At 44.0% G+C, this 17,121-nt stretch overlaps 1 protein-coding gene across 3 annotated transcripts in view; it reads right to left on the bottom strand.

Annotated features, from left to right (window-relative positions):
* Positions 1-17,121, bottom strand: part of magi3a (membrane associated guanylate kinase, WW and PDZ domain containing 3a) — a 199,587-nt gene that overhangs the window by 1,250 nt on the left and 181,216 nt on the right. For 2 of the 3 annotated variants that reach the window (XM_039799829.1, XM_039799830.1), the window contains exons 16-21: positions 16,924-17,109; positions 14,121-14,214; positions 10,659-10,734; positions 9,413-9,550; positions 7,231-7,369; positions 1-2,062 (exon numbers count right to left, since the gene is read on the bottom strand). The exon at positions 1-2,062 is cut by the window's left edge and continues 1,250 nt beyond it. In XM_039799829.1, the coding sequence (XP_039655763.1) occupies positions 1,074-2,062; positions 7,231-7,369; positions 9,413-9,550; positions 10,659-10,734; positions 14,121-14,214; positions 16,924-17,109 (1,622 nt within the window). In that variant the 3' untranslated portion in view covers positions 1-1,073. Of the gene's footprint in view, positions 2,063-6,840; positions 6,914-7,230; positions 7,370-9,412; positions 9,551-10,658; positions 10,735-14,120; positions 14,215-16,923; positions 17,110-17,121 lie in introns of all 3 variants that reach the window. The other variant, XM_039799831.1, reaches the window with a different exon arrangement.

Below are 17,121 nucleotides of genomic sequence, written 5' to 3'. Positions count from 1 at the left end.
TGCTAACAGTAGACCACATCATGAATCGGGCTCACGTGACCGTTTTTCACGACATCTTAGAAATAGAATGTATAGATTTCATAGGGTTATTGTTTTTAGGTGACAATGCTTATCTACGCATTCTATTTCCAGCATTAAGAACACATCAAAAGTGAAATGACTCAACATGGATATGTGTACTAACAGTTTTTTTGCTCACATATAATTTCAATAAATTACACTATGCTTTTTAATATCAACACACATGTAACAAACATTAAGAACTAGAACCACAAGTATCTGGTCTGCTGATTGATGCATATAAAGCTCCGGGGTAGTCGGTCTGCCCTCCGATAAGCCAGCGGGATCAGAGGGTCGTTTAATGTGCATGAATACAGTCACCCATACAGTTCACAATTCTAGTCTGGCTCTCGGAAAGAAGAATAAAAAAAAAAAAAACGGACAGTAGAAGACACTGTTGCACCCTTTTGCGGACGATTTTTAAGAGAAACTCGCCGGCGGCGCTTTCTAGTGACAGCAACGCTGAATCAATCTCGCCAGGAAGAAAAGCGGAGCGACTGTCTCAAAACTTCAAAAGGGACACAAAAAAAATAATAAAAAATCAAAGCGGGATCCTTCATCGAGGCGGGTAGACAGGGAGAGCAGTGCGTCTCATTAACCACAAACGGCCTCACAGTGAGTGCAATACGGAGCAGCTTCTTTATAACCGGAGTCTCTGATTGGCACACAATAGACTTCAGTGTAGCATCCCAAAAGAAAAGAAAAGAAAAAAAAAATAACCAGGTAACCAACCTGTTAGACGCACATCTCCGCACAGTACAAACACTCCTGTCGGTGCGAGCACGTACTGTCAGCAGCTGGATGCAAACTGACCGAGGCAAACTGGGTGAAAAAATATAATTAAAAAAAAAAAAAATTCATGAGAAGCCACATTGCTGGTTACACAGTGATCTGCTTTGTCCGTGGATCGTTATAAAATCAAAAATTTTAATCCTTCCATCCTGAAAAGTACATCTTTTAGTGGCTCACCTTTCTCTTAATGTTCGCAGAGAGTCCTGGGAGGATATCGGAGATCAGATATCCGCCTGGGACTGGATCTTCGCAGAACTGGGAACTTTCCACGGACCGGGGGTGATGGGAGCCTTCTTGCTGGTGGCGGTCCCGTTGCAGCTGGGGTCCTGGATGCTACTGCTCGAACCTCTGGGATCCTTCCGGTTCACTTCTTCAGGCGGCCCATGGTACTTGCTTTCCTGACGTTCCTTGTCCCCCTTCTCCCTTCTGCTCCTCCGGCTTAGGGTGCCGCTGTCGGCGTCCGAACCGGCCCTCTCCCTGGGAGCCTGCGAGTGGGATTTCTGTGCCGCTGCCTCTTGCTCGGCCCTTTTGCTCTTCTTGCGCTCGCCGGTCCCCGAGCTTTTGTCTCCGCTCTCTGGGGCCCCCCTCTCCTGCCAGTAGGCCCCATCCTCCTCCATGTACCTCCGGTCTTCTCTGGAGGCGGCGCTGGGTTGTTGGCCGGCTGGACGCCGGGGGCTCTGGGGATCCTCCGGGTTCTTCAGGGGCGCAGCGGGGTCCGGCTCCCTCTTGGAGCTCTTCCTGGGGCTGGAGGAGCGGTGGTCTCTCTGCTGCCCTCGGGGTTTTCGGTCTTTCCCCACATCCTCCAAGGATCCGCTGTGGCCTCGCTCGGCTTTCCTGGGGCTCTGAGAGCGCTCTTGGCGATCTGCCCCGCCGTCAGAGGCTCGCATGGGACTGGAGGTCTTGGAGTCACTCCTGCTGGTTTTCCCGGTGTGGGTGCTGGGGCTGGTGGTGCGCCTATGGTTCTGGTGAGAGAGCTGCTGTCCCCTCGATCGGTTAGCCTGCCTAGCGGGCTCCTGCCCGGCGCCAGGGGACCCCGGCGCCCTGGGATCCCCCCCGGAGAACTCCTCAGGGGCGGATGTTTTGGGCGAAGATGGGGACAGTTCCGAGGCCGAGAGGGAGACCGAGGACGGGGACGCCGGCGCCGACTGGCCGTCGGATACAGAGAGTCTGGGGAAGCTTGAGGTTGGAATGGTTACTTTGTCCTTTGAACCTGAGAAACAAGCAATGGGGAGTAAGAAAACGCATGTACTCCAGGGGTCTGCATCCCCTGCTGGAATGTAACTGAGTACATTTACTCAAGTACTGTACTCAACTTCAATTCTGAGTCTTTTCTTGTCACGCCACTTTCTACTTCTACATTTCAGAGAGAAATATTGTACTTTTTACTCCACTACATTCATCTAACAGCTTGAGTTACTAGTTACTTTACACATTTAGATTGTTGCACACAAAACACATATTATAAATTAAACTACCCTACAATATAACTGCCCACAAGTCCAGCTGAAATGATTAGCCCATTAAACACTTTAGTTGATTAACAGAACCGCTTGGATCGTTTCCAGTTTCTAAAATGTGATTTTTCTGCGTTGAGTACTTTTACTTTAATGACTTTAAAAGGTCCAATATGTAATATTTGTACTGTAATAAATCCAAAAATGAAACCAATGCCTCATCAGATATTAAGGAAACATGTTAAACTGAAATACTATCTTTTCTGACAACAATGCTAATTTCAGTATTTTTTCTTTTTGAAATTTACATTCCGTGACGGAATTTATGTTTATGTTTTTTGATCTGTGTGTTGTTATCAACGGCCCAGTTTGACAGCCAGGCCGGGTTGCCAGATATACCTGTAAAAACGTAAACCCAGCATGCTACAGCTGTAACGGTAGTACAGCCATGAAAGCAGCAAACAAACAAACAGGATCAACAGAGATAGATTCTACCCGACCTAAAAAAAAGAAAACAGCATGTTTCTAACAGTTGCGTGACCAGAGACATGACATAACCCCCTGGTAAATAATGGAGATGTATTTGAAAGATGGAGACAGCTTAGAGCCCAAAAGGACGCAGAGTTGGCTTATTTCCTCCTGAACCGGTAAGCATAGCTTCAGGCTAATTTATCACAGCTACTAGGGGCATTTTTTGTCATTTCAACATTTGTGTTCTCACATTGAATTATATAGCTAGAGTACCCGAGTTGGTTACTCGCAAAAACAATTGAGACAGCCAGTAAAGTGATCCCGACTGGTCCTGGCTAACGCCGCCATGCTAACCCTGCTACCTGTTAACGTTACCGGAGAACCAGGCAAGCAGCCCACGGCTGTTTACAGCGTGTAGCCTCGTCAGCGGCTGGAGCCGACAACGGTGAGTTATTTTCAAGCCGAGGAGGGGCTGTAAATCGGAAAGAGAGGACTGTGAGTTTGCAGTGTGTTTAGCGATTTTTGCCATAATTCTAAGCCAATGAAGTGTGTTCCGTCGGTAAGGTAGTGGTATATTTAGCGTTTCGTATTGTAATTCTAAGCCGAGGAAGTGTGCCTGACTGGCGTGTGGAGAGGACAGTGAGCTTGTTGTGTTTTTAGCGGTTCATACTGTAATTTTAAGCCGAAAAAGTGTGTCTGTCAGTTGGTTACAGAGCTCCGCGTGAGCACGGGCTTTTATGACTGTCAATATAGCCAGCATCTAACGTTAGCTACTCCGCTGTGCTGTGGAGTAATGTCTGGCTATGTGAGACTAGCATCTACCGTTAGCTACTCCGCTGTGCTGTGAAGTAATGTCTGGCTATGTGAGACTAGCATCTACCGTTAGCTACTCCGCTGTGCTGTGGAGTAATGTCTGGCTATGTGAGACTAGCATCTACCGTTAGCTACTCCGCTGTGCTGTGGAGTAATGTCTGGCTATGTGAGACTAGCATCTACCGTTAGCTACTCCGCTGTGCTGTGGAGTAATGTCTGGCTATGTGAGAAAAGTGTCTAGCAACGTTGTTGTGAATGCTGCGGTCTCAGCCTGGCAACCTCCGTGAACTTCGAGTCTGGGCAGGAGGGGGCGGGGGAAACGACTCTCCAGTATTTTCAATTGGTAGTGCAGTAACTATTTTAACCGCTAGCTGCCAGTATTACACACAATATTACATATTGCACCTTTAAGTACATTTTCCTGATGAACAAAAATACTTTTAAAACATTTTTTTTTTAAATGCAGGACCTTTACTTGTAACAGTAAGAGTATTTTTACAGTGCGGTATTAGTACCTTTTACCTAAGCAAAGGATGTGAATAGTTCTCCCACCACTGCCTGCATAAGCTAAAATGTTATTTCACACATTCAATAAAAAAAAAAGAGTAAGATTAAACATGTCATGCAACAGAAGCACAATATCCTCATATTGTGGAAAAAAAATAAATAAAAATGTCCGCCTCGCTCGCTTTCTGTAATAACCCTCGGCGATTTCGCTCTAAACATTTGCCTTGTTTGAGATATGCATCAGCCGGCGACACAGCCATCAATGGAAAAAAGGTGCTAGCGTTCACCCAGCACTGACGTTTCAATTCCACCCCCCACCCCCCACCCCCGGGTGCTGATAAGAATTGCACAGCTGTGATTGAGAGCAGATCTATGCAGCAGAAAAACCAGAGCGAGGAAAAGAAGAGTGATGAACTTAAAGTGGGGCTGAAATGAGCTTTTGGATTTCTAGGAGCGATAACTCATAGAAATTCAGTTGGTAAACGTGGTCTTTGGATTCAAAGGTCGATGCCAGTGAATGCACACGGATCCTTTTTACCGCTCGTCACTCACTGATCGATATGGAGTTAGGGATTATTCTCCAGGCCTCCATCTTCATTCAGGATGAGGTGTGTGTGTTCAGTGGCATCCCAGGTTGGTGTTTTTTTTTTTTTGCAATACCCTTAAAAACAAAACATTGACTTGCAGAGCTCTGAAGCCTCCCAGCGCTCCTGCAGGTCTGTTCATTCTTCGAGGACTCACTGCTTTGGTTCAGCCCTCCGGGGGAAGAGGAACTCTGCTAACTGATCGCTTTTTTTTTTTTCCTTCTTCAGATTGATCATGGGGATGAGGGAAGGGACAGAGAACGACACTTAAAGAGTAACTTCGTTTTTTTTTTTCTTCTCCAACCTGGACCCTATTTTCCCATGTTTTTGTGTCTTAGTGACTGACGGGAACGACAATCTTTGAAGTTGGCCCAGTATTAAGCGAAACAAAGCTACAATGTAAGATGTCGGGCAATTGCGGACCTTCCATTTACGTCCCCCACAAAGTGCTCGTTTTGCCACAGACGGGCTCAGGTCGTTGTTCAAAGTGTCTGACAACATCATGGAACGGATCCGTACAGAGACAGACCTGTCTGTCAAAGAGTAAGATCCTTTTTTGAACAACCTGACCTCACAGAATTCCGTGAAATGAACACGGCCCCTTAACTCAAAATCGGTGGCAGTTTCACGGAATCGCTAAATATTCCGTGACGGGCCCACGGAAGAATTCCGAAATTAACATGGCCCCCTAACTTAAGGAAAAGGTCGTGGGTGGGCTTACGTTTCCATGACGCGGGACAACAACGGGACGGTTGGGTTTAGGAAACGTGACACGCGGGACACGATCCCCGCTCTCCTGGGTGAAGGGCCTGTGTTGTTTGACCCATCCACCACCCAAACCAACCTGCCTACGTGGATTTTCGGGCTTTTATACCACTCGCTACCGTAATCGCTCCTAATGCTTCTCATGGTTTTCCGTGGTGGCCACACGGAATTTTCACACATTCCGTGCCACCACTACCACCCAAGGGGGTAAGCTTCGCTTCAGAACTCGAACCTCCTATGGCGCCATGTTGATGCTACAAAGAGATCACCTCCCGTTAGCATTCCACTGACTGCCATTCATTTTGACGTCACTTTGACAGCGAATAACTTTACATCTGAAGCGTTTAAAGACTCTATTTGTCCATTGTTTAATTCTAAGGAAACACGACAATGTATAAAAGGCTCCATTACCTTGTACCTCACGTTATGGCTCCGTAGCAGACGTTTTTATAAAAATAGGCTAACGATTGTGTCACATAGTAGAGGAATTACCGTATAGTACAGGAGAAGCTCGCAGGCAGTTTCGACTTACATGAGCTGTTTAGGTTCAATTACTGATGTTAACTAGCATTTTAGTTAGCAATAATTAGCCTGTGCTTATGTTATCTCCTTACATATACCTACGCTCTGTGAATTCTGTGAGACCAGGCTGGTTTTGAAACATAAAAACATCCCTGAAATCACTATTGCCAAACCCACCAGACTCCATGTAAATAAACCGTACGTTCGTCATCGTAAAATACACTTTTTTTCCGATGCCGAACCGGTACTTTTAAAACAATTCCGATTCCTAAACAGATTCTTGAAAAACTGTAAAGTGAATGGTTAATATGATTTTACGTCCGTTTTGTTGAGCCCAGAGGGGAAAATATGGCATTTTAAAAGTAGCCTACATTTACGGTGGCTAACGGTAGACTACAGAGAAAGCGTGATATTTTTACGTCCGTTTCGGAGCGGCAGAGGGAAAATATTTCAGTCGACACATTTAGTGGAACCGAAGTGAGGAACCGAAATTTTCGTTCTAATCCGGTCCGATTCCTACCGGCTGCATAGGAACCGGTTCCGTAGTGGAACCGGGTTTCGGTACCCAACCCTACCAGTCAGTGGCAAAAACAGCACGTTTAGGTGACGAAATCGCCCCATAGGGTTACATTGCAGCCCGGTTCGCGGCTGCCGGGGGTCACAGCGTTCTCGCTCAATACGGGACCAATTTAAAAGATTGTTGTTCACATCAGTCACTTACACGCACAAATACATTAGGTAAATAAGGTCCAGGTTGAAAACAAACAAACGAGGATACCCTTTGAATCCGATAGATGAATCCCTTTTGAAAGGAGAGGTCAAAGGCAACAGTACAAGGAGTACAAGGTTTACCAAGGTAATTAGGGACAGACCGAGAAAAGCAGTGAGGCCTTTATTGATGCTCTGGTTTCATGTAGAAGCACAGGGTGGAAGAAGAGTTCAGACCTATAGGAGGAAAAGATAAATAGGTAGAAATAGACAGCCGTGCCAATGCAGAAAACAGGAGCAGATAATGAGCACGAGAGGTAGATCCAGATAGGAGTAGTGAGAACGACAGCAGAGAGAAGTCAAGAAGAGAGAAGCTGGCAACACATGGATGAGAATAAAAAAAATAAAACAAACTCAGCGCCTTGCTGCTATCACGCATATCCATACAACAGCTTCTAAACATGTACGGTAAATATGCTACTAAAGCGTAGCTCTAAATGCAGTGCTAACAAGGTGTATGCTGTACATGCACGCGGCTGACAGCGGTCACTCACTGGGATCCGGGACCAAGCCCTGGCCGGGCCGAAGCAGCAGGTGAACTTTACTGCCTCCTGCTTGGATCAGTTCAATAGCACGAGTGTGTGTGATGCCCTGGGTGGCCTCGCCGTTGATCTCCACTATCTGATCGCCAACCTGCGGCGGTGGAAAAAAAAGAAGAAAAAGCATTCAGATCCTTTACTTTAGTAAAAGTACTTAACAGCACACCATAAAAAACACCTTGTTAGTTAAAGTCCTGCATTAACCCTCCTGTTGTCCTGGAGTCAAATTTGACCCGTTTTCAATTTGGGATTCTTTCAACCAAATGGTCAAAAGAAAAAGGAAAAAATAACGTAAATGGTTCCATACAACGTGCTTAAAAAGTAAAATAAATGATCAGTTCACTACTTTCATTGAATTTGGGTGTTTAATTCAATTTTATAGCATTTGAAAAAAAAGAAATGAAACAACGTTGAAAAAAGTGACAAAGATTTTGGGAAAAAACCCAATAAAAAGTGCAGAAAAAAATTAGACAAAAACATCGAAAAAGGTGACCCAAAAAATTGGGGAAAAAAGTGACAAAAACGTGGAAAAAACTTCAGGGAAAAGTGACAAAAGTGTTGAAAAAGACGACCAAATTGTTTTAATTTTTAGACCCAGAAAAACGTTGCATGGTCAACGGGAAGACAACACAAGGGTTAAAAATGTCACTTTAGTAAAAGTATGTAAGTATCATCAAGTAAAAAGTACTCAATGCCAAAAAATCCTCACATTTTACAAACAATCAGGTGGGACACAGTGGGAGGGACCTGAGGCAGAAATACTAAATGAGGGGAAAGGGACGGGTGCATGCCGGTGTTCTCAAAACAACAGGAAGTAGGTTCTTGTGGTTCAGCCGAGGCTGTGGCACACAGCTGATGGAGCCAGTTAAGGTACTTTAAAACCCTTATCGCCCAATTGCGGCAATTTGGGTCAGAAAATCAGACTCCAACAGTGAAAGTCACAATCTGAAGACTTATTTTCAGTGTGACTTAGACTTCCTGAGGATATCATTTTCCTGATGTCAATACAAAAAAAAAAAAAAAAAAAGCTCCTCATTATTCTAGAACCTACATGATGAGGACTATTTTTTTGTAGCATTTATTTTAGAGGACAGCTGGAGACCGGAAAGGGGGGGATAGAGGGGATGACATGCACGTGGGTTGGTTTCCAACCTGCGGCCACTGCAGTAAGGACTGGGCCTTGGAACTGTACATGGGGCGCACGCTCAACCAGGTGAGCGACCGGAGCGCCCCAAATCATCACGTTTTTAAGTTTTCTTCAGTATCAAAGAAAAAGTATCCAGTGATAGTTGGATGGTAGGCCTACATTACAAAAAGAGAAACCGCTAGTAGCTAATTCGACATAGAACTTTGCCACTTTCCAAAAATGCAATCTCTCTCACACACACACACACACACACACACACACACACCTGTCAATCAACCTATCCTTTCTAGATGTACTTTAAAAAATATTTTTTTAAAGTTTTTAATGCTCAAGTTGTATTTGACAACTTGACTACTCCGGTGTTAACCGAATTCGTATCAACAGTACATTCAAATAACTTAACTCGTTAATAACTAATATTCTTGTGGAGAGAACCATCTGGAAGGGCTTTGGAACTCAACATGACGTTCAAAAGAAGCTATTTATTTCTGTTGTTCGTGCTAGCCATCCACTCCCATTCATGGATGTACTATAAGACACGCAAGACCTGCTCTCGTTCCGTTCTGTCTCATCTCCGCTGCGCAGGATCTGTGGACTGCATGCATGGGAATAAACCAGAAGTCGCTAAGAGGGTCTGACAAGTCGCTAAATCTAGAGAGAAAGTCGCCACGTTGGCAGCACCGTCCACAACGTAACTGCTGCAGCGTCCGGATTTCCCGAACTACGGGCGAAATCACAGAACCTGATTGTCAACTTCAAAAAAATGAGTGGCTGTTATAAACGCGTTCATTTTGACAGCCCTAATATGTAACGATTGGAGGGAAAAATTCCAAACCTTTTAACTTCGGGCGCAGTTGTCTTGATTTTGTCTGATGACGGCCCACAGTGTCACACATTGAAACCCCCAGAGTAAGACCTATCAATTTTAATTTAAAAGGCAATAGTGCAAAGTAGTATTACCCAGTTTACTAAAAAAAAAAAAAAACTCACGTGTATCCTGCCGTCTTTAAGAGCCGGTCCGTCCTCGGCCAGGCGCAGGATGAACAGGCCCATGTTGTACTCTTTCCCTCCTCTCAGACTGAAGCCGAAGCCCCGCTGGCTGCGGTCCAGCTCCACCACCAAACAGCCCTGCAGTTCACAGACAACGACGGCAGCTTTTCAGACTGTTGCACTTCTTGACAGGCACAAAAAAAAAAAAAAGTATAATTCCATAACCACTAGGGCCGGGTATCGTAAAAAAAATTGTTCTGTACCAGCAGCGATACCAATACCGTGACTTTGATACCGGTCCTTAAAAAGATAATTTTTTCGATACCAATTTTATAAAAACAAAAAGAAATTACAACATTACTGCACAGTATCTTTTCATACGATAAGATTTCTGACATAAGTTCCAGCCATGGTTTAAATTCTGGGGGTGGGCGGTATTTTTCCACACTCATAGGATCACTCATATGGCCGATGAGATTTACTCCTTAGTAATTGAAATTGAGTATTGAATGACGAGGCATTTTTGATACTCTATATAAAAGTATTGCATTTGATACGCAGCCCTAGCCTGACAAGCCAGACCCACATCAAGATGTCGGGTCTGGGAACTCACCATTGAAGGAGCTCAATCCGAGGGGCGGGATAAACGGTTGTCTTTCAAATTCCCTCTGCACGCAATAGGATAGCGCTACAACCAGGCAGAGCAACTAAGAAGGTAGCAGAGCTAGTTGATAGATTACACTTTTGCTGTATCCGGTCGGCAAAACTCCGAACACATCTTCCTTTTTTAAGAATGACTTCTGTGCCGTTCTTTGTTCTTTTCTCAAAGAAAAGCTGATCTCCAAGTCTTCCAGAAGACCGCTGTTCCCAGCAGCAGCGGCCATAAGCCCGCCCACCGACTCTATACACGATGTGATTGGCCTGACCAAAATTTGTTTTTTCCAGCTCGCAAGCCAACGGAGAGTGCCTAGACTGACCCTGGCTGCAAAATAAATTTGCTGCCACTAGGGTGCGTCTAGATTTCTAGGCTAACCCAGCACTACAATGCTACAACATCGGTTCCAGGCTGTAGTCAAACCCGGAAAATCCCCGGTTCATGAGCATTTCATTCCAGTGGCCTAAAAAGGACAGCCTTCAGATTAACGCTTTAATTGAGATCAATTGGCACCAGAGCAGAATGAGTAAATTACAAACATAATAAACTGTAAAACTGAGTAGCACTTAATCATTTCAGCTGTGGTCTTACCTGCTTAGAGCCTGACGTGACGAGTGTTCCCATCTCTCTTGGTGGGAAAGAGTTCCTCATCTCAGTGTCACCATTCCTACCGCAGAAAAGATCACACAAACACGTTATAATGTGACCCACATGCTGTAGCTATGAAATATATTTACCCGTGTTTTACTTCTTTATCCATTTGTTTGCGTTTTATGAGAATATGGCACAATATCTCGTCTTGAGATGAGAATTGAAAGGCAGCCCATGAATAGCATATAAAATAGACATACAAGTGTGGAGAAACAATAAAAGAAAGAACAATTATTACAAGGTACAATTTTGGTATGTTTCAAAATGATCTTATAGTTGTAATTTATTTATTTTTTGGCAATTTAAATATCCTTGATCTTGATTCTTTTGTTATTTATCGGATTTATTTTTACATAGTTGTTTTAGGGACTTGCATGTCCTTGTTTCTATTCCAGTCATTGTATTTTACACTTTCTGCACTGCTGGTGTAGTGTGTTCTAAATTGGATTGTGTTTTTATTTTGTGTAATCTCGGCCGCACTGAAAATGAAAGCTTTCCCACAATAGTACCTCAGAAAACTAAATACAGGTTGATGATGAATACATACAGTTACATACAACACTTATATAATGTATATATGTATATTTCAATATATTCAGGCGCTCACAATACTGATCCAAGATCTGTGACCTGTCTCAAGGCGAAGGATTATCTGCTGTGGGGAAACAATACATAAGAATGTATGCACTCAGTGCTGGACAACCTTATTGTGTCATGTTGGCAGTAATGCCTGCATATGAGCTACAGCACATGCAAGTTATAGATGCTTCCTATTGTGAAGAGAGTAGAGAATAAGAAGAAAGTAAGAAGTATTCAGATCCTTAAAAGAACTACTACAACACTGTACATGACTCTGTTACAAGTACAAGTCCTGCATTGAAAATGTTTACTTGAGTATGTAAGTATCATCAGGAAAATGTACTTAAAAAGGGCCCTATTATAACGATCTAAGCCCACGGCGTGAAGCGCCTGGCGCGCAGGTGCGTTTAGGGCGTGTCCAGATCCACTTTTGCTAAAAAAAGGGTCCGGGCGCATGGTTCTAAAGGGTTGTACTTAGTGTCTTCATGAATAGGTGTGTTTTGGGCGTAACATGGAATAAACCATTCAGAGCGTCATCTCCCATTCCCTTTAAAAGCCAGGCACGTTTGGACCTTTGCGCATTGCTTTTATGATGGCGAATTTGCACCGAAATATTTTTATTTCCAATCTTTTGCATGTGTGTGTGCTGCTGCGCTTCCCTGTGTGTGTGTAACAAACATAGTGTGCGTGCGCTGTGCATGAGCCTAGGCACATTTTACTAATTTGCTGTTAAAATAACAATGAACTTGACTTTAGACCAGGTTTTTGATGGTCAATGGCGCGATCACTTCCTGCTGCCTCAAGATAGCAATACGCCCAGAATTCACCTTAACACACCTCCCTGTAAGCCCAGCACGCCCATGGGCGCACAGATGGGCGCAGGTGCATTTTATATTTAAATGCTGGACGGGAAATTGACAACTGCGTCGGTCTTAAACTAGCAAAAGACACTTGTGTCGGGCTTTGCTCTGCTGGACTTGTAGGCCGTTAAATTGTTGGGCAGTTTAATTTATAATAAAACATTATATAAACTACGTGTGTTTTCTGTGCAAAGTAGCTAGTAACTAAAGCTGTCAGATTAATGTAGTGGAGTAAAAAGTACAATATTTAGCAGCCCTAGAGTCCAGCAGGACGCGCACACCGCCGCCCCTTCATTACAGCAGCGTGAGCCTCTTTCTGTTTGGTTTCGTATTACAGTGCAGACCTAAATCCTTCACAGAGCCGTGCTGCTTATACAGTTCAGCGGCAGATAACGGGGGCATACTTTAATGCTTCGCCGAGCTCATTACAATGCCTCAGCGGGAACTTTACTGTGCTCACGCCCTAATCTAAAGAGTCTAGGCCTTCTTAGCGGCTCTGGCGTGGAGAAGTGTTTACACACTTGATGCTGTAGCCTGGGCTGACCCAAGGCATGTGTTGGAGATTAGACACAGACGAGAGAGGGGGGCTGCTGCTGAGGAATGGACGGAGGCAGCGTGCGATTTGCAAAGGTGGGGGGGGGATTTCCCCTTTTCTACATACTAGTACAATTTTTGTTTTTCTACTGATAAAAACAATCCGAGTGTCTTTCGCGATATGTCGCAGCCTTTCGCGATGTGTTTATTGCGCCAGCTAATATTGCAATAGTCTACATCCACGACGTTCCACTTCCGGGATTGCTCCGGTGCCGCCGGAAATTCCGCCGGATGCACGTATGTCTGTTACCTTCCGCTTTCTTTGTGTTGGAATTTTAACCTCCGGTGGATTTCTGAGGACTATGGTTAACTGCTCCTCAGATCTCTGCAGGGTAAATCTTTTCCCCGAGTTTTCTCTCGCATGACTATTTCACAGCGGCTCCGTCCGGCGCTTAGCGCCACCGATGACGATTGGTTTAGAGAAATGCCAATAAACCACAGCAGGTTTTTCTCCCATCCCGGCATGCTGTGTGGAGTAGTCAGACCTTCCTTCACTACGCAGCGCGTGGATGGTCTGGCAAAGCGAGACTAATACTGCGATGACGATAACAAAATGATATATTGTGCAGCCCTAATTTTGAGATTATTTTCCATTGGATATTGAAGGTCATAAATACGTGTTTTGGTATGCCTGGTCGAGTGTCGATACCATGGCACCATATACCATGGTATTGAGGAGTAATTTTTTTTCACGTTTTGTTGTGTGTGATCAAAAAAACATCCCCTCCTCTGCCTTTTTTTCCACAAATTGCACCCTGGACAGAGGGCTAAATGAGGAGAAGGGGAACACACGCTCATAGGCAGACAAGACCGAGCGGCTGAGGGCGAGAAATCATGGTTTGAGAATTGCTGCCGCTGCAGCAATGGATTAAAACGTCCCGACACAGGTAATCCTGTTCAAAAAGAAAGATCAAAGAGGAAGTGAGACTCCCTCATTAATCTGTCTCTTTTTCTTTGCTTGGCCATCCAAACGGTGAGCATAAAAGGGGATTTTCGGTCTTTCTGGTTAACGAGGAGAATGCGGGCCACAAGAGATGCTAATGGACCACATTGTAGCACAAACCCCCCAGAGCCTTGCTTTGAGAGGATCGGGGCTAGTTTATGGCTCATTTTTTATTTAAGTGGAAGAACCTGTATTAAGACGGTCTCCAATGGACTCTGTGTTTGAGAGGGATGCTGGCAAGCGTATCATATCAGAGCTCTAACAATTCAAAATGTTGCTGTACAATTAATCGTAAAAAATTTAAAATATATAGTCCGACCAATAATCACTTCTATAATTACAATTTCATACGTCTTAGACCTTAGCTAACGTTATCAATTAATTAACCAATTTTCAAAATAATTGACAATTGGACCACCACTGTACCTGTCAGGATAGCTGGGAGGCTGTTGGCCCATAGCTCTGTGTTGTGCTGAAGGGCTCTGCTTGGCTGAATTGGTTCCAGATGGAGGAGCGCTGTCTGTGGAGAAAACAATTCACACAACACACCAGTTTAGAATGACAAGCAGCTTGTGATCTGACAATGGACGCCATGAAGCAAATACTCAATCCTAAAACCTCCTTTCGACTACTTTAAAGTAGGGGTGTATCGATCCTAGGGCTGTGAATCTTCACTGGTCTCATGATTCGATTACGATTATCCTGACAACGATTCAAATAGATATCCCGATAAGTCACATCGTTTCAAATTCCAGTAGTCCGATATATATGAACTCCCCTTTTTATTTTATCTGCTCTTAAAAAAAGGACACTTCCTGAATGTAGCGGAGTCTGAACAACAGACTAAAAAGGCAAAAAACTAAAAAAGCAGCGACCAGAAAAAAACAAAAACAAAACAACATCAGTAGGCAATAATCGGTTATGGTCTGTCACCGCATCGATGCAGAATTGTCAAGGTCCGCATCGCGATGCATTGATGCCATGATTCATTTTAACACCCCTAATCGATAAATCGATTCAATGATCCGCGATCCAATATTATCAATGCAGGGTGAAAATATCGTTATAACATCTGTCTGTCATCTGTCTGTCATCTTTATTTTAGATTCCCACATTTCTATTCTTCTTACTAAAAATATTGTTTAAATGTCTCAAAGAGCTCCGTAACAAAATTGTCAAATCATATTTTTGTTCCTTTTCTGAGTTGCTCTAAGTGTAACAGTGTTCAATGGGCGTATGATATCGTCTCCTATCGATCGCAGGCCCCTAAATTAAATCAAAATTGTGTCATGACAGACTTTTAGATATCAGCAAATAGTGCATCGTTGTCAAAAAAAAGAAAGAAAATTAAAACAAAAATCAATATCGCGATAAAACTTGTGATTTACACCCCTACATACATTTTTCCTGCTTCATACATACATACATACATACATACATACATACATACATACATACAGTACAAAGGTTTGGACACACCTTCTCATTCAATGTCTCTATTTTCATGACTATTTACATTGTAGATTCTCACTTAAGGCATCAATACTATGAATGAACACATATGGAATTATGTACTTAAAAAAGTGTGAAATAACTGAAAACATTTCTTATATTTTAGATTCGTCAAAGTAGCCACCCTTTGCTTTTTTGATAGCGCTGCAAACCCTTGGTGTTCTCTCAATGAGCTTCATGAGGTAGTCACCTGAAATGGTTTTCACTTCACAGGTGTGTCTTGTCAGGGTTAATTAGTGGAATTTTTTCCCTTATTAATGGGGTTGGGACCATCAGTTGTGTTGTGCAGAAGTCAGGTTGATACACAGCCGACAGCCCTATTGGACAACTGTTAGAATTCATATTATGGCAAGAACCAATCAGCTAAGTAAAGAGAAACGAGTGGCCATCATTACTTTAACAAATGAAGGTCAGTCAGTCTGGAAAATTGCGAAAACTTTGAATGTGTCCCCAAGTGCAGTCGCAAAAACCATCAAGCGCTACAACGAAACTGGCTCACATGAGGACCTGGCTCACATGAGGACCTGGCTCACATGAGGACCGCCCCAGGAAAGGAACACCAAGAGTCACCTCTGCTGCGGAGGATAAGTTCATCCGAGTCACCAGCCTCAGAAATCGCAAGTTAACAGCAGCTCAGATTAGAGACCAGATGAATGCCACACAAGAGTTCTAGCAGCAGACACATCTCTAGAACAACTGTTAAGAGGAGCCTGCGCGAATCAGGCCTTCATGGTCAAATAGTTGCTAGGAAACCACTGCTAAGGAGAGGCAACAAGCAGAAGAGATTTGTTTGGGCCAAGAAACACAAGGAATGGACATTAGACCAGTGGAAATCTGTGCTTTGGTCTGATGAGTCCAAATTTGAGATCTTTGGTTCCAACCGCCGTGTCTTTGTGCGACGCAGAAAAGGTGAACGGATGGATTCTACATGCCTGGTTCCCACCGTGAAGCATGGAGGAGGAGGTGTGATGGTGTGGGGCCATCCCATCCGGTTTGCGTTTAGTTGGACCATCATTTATTTTTCAACAGGACAATGACACCAAACACACCTCCAGGCTGTGTAAGGGCTATTTAACCAAGAAGGAGAGTGATGGAGTGCTGCGCCAGATGACCTGGCCTCCACAGTCCCCGGACCTGAACCCAATCGAGATGGTTTGGGGTGAGCTGGACCGCAGAGTGAAGGCAAAAGGGCCAACAAGTGCTAAGCATCTCTGGGAACTCCTTCAAGACTGTTGGAAAACCATTTCAGGTGACTACCTCTTGAAGCTCATCAAGAGAATGCCAAGAGTGTGTAAAAGCAGTAATCAGAGCAAAGGGTGGCTACTTTGAAGAAACTAGAATAAAAGACATGTTTTCAGTTATTTCACACTTTTTTGTTAAGTACATAATTCCATGTGTTCATTCATAGATCTGAGGCCTTCAGTGAGAATCTACAATGTAAATAGTCATGAAAATAAAGGAAACGCATTGAATGAGGTGTGTCCAAACTTTTGACCTGTAGAGTGTGTGTATGTGTGTGTGTGTGTGTGTGTTATTTTTGCTGTATTTTTTTGACTGTGAAGCACTTTGTGACTGGTGTCTGTGAAAGGTTTTATGTACATAAACTGCACTTGCTTGCTTCGGTTACTTCAGAAGTGCTTTAACATTCCCATTATCTCCTAAAATATTCATTCTGGAAATCAGCTTCACGGGACTGAGACGTTCTCTGCCAACCTACCATCTTCAGGAACGACGGTGAGGGTGACCGAGTTGCCGGCGTCCTTGATGAGCTGGACGATATCGTTGTGCGACAGCTCCATGATGGAGCGCCCGTTGACGGCAGAGATCCGGTCTCCCACCTTCATCTGACCTATACGGTCTGTCGGGCTGCCCTCGATAATACGGCCGATCTTGTGAGGTATAACTGAGACAGGGA

Source organism: Perca fluviatilis, chromosome 5 (assembly GCF_010015445.1).
Source record: "Perca fluviatilis chromosome 5, GENO_Pfluv_1.0, whole genome shotgun sequence".
Classification (NCBI taxonomy): Eukaryota; Metazoa; Chordata; class Actinopteri; order Perciformes; family Percidae; genus Perca; species Perca fluviatilis.
This window is presented reverse-complemented; position numbering and strand designations above follow the sequence as displayed.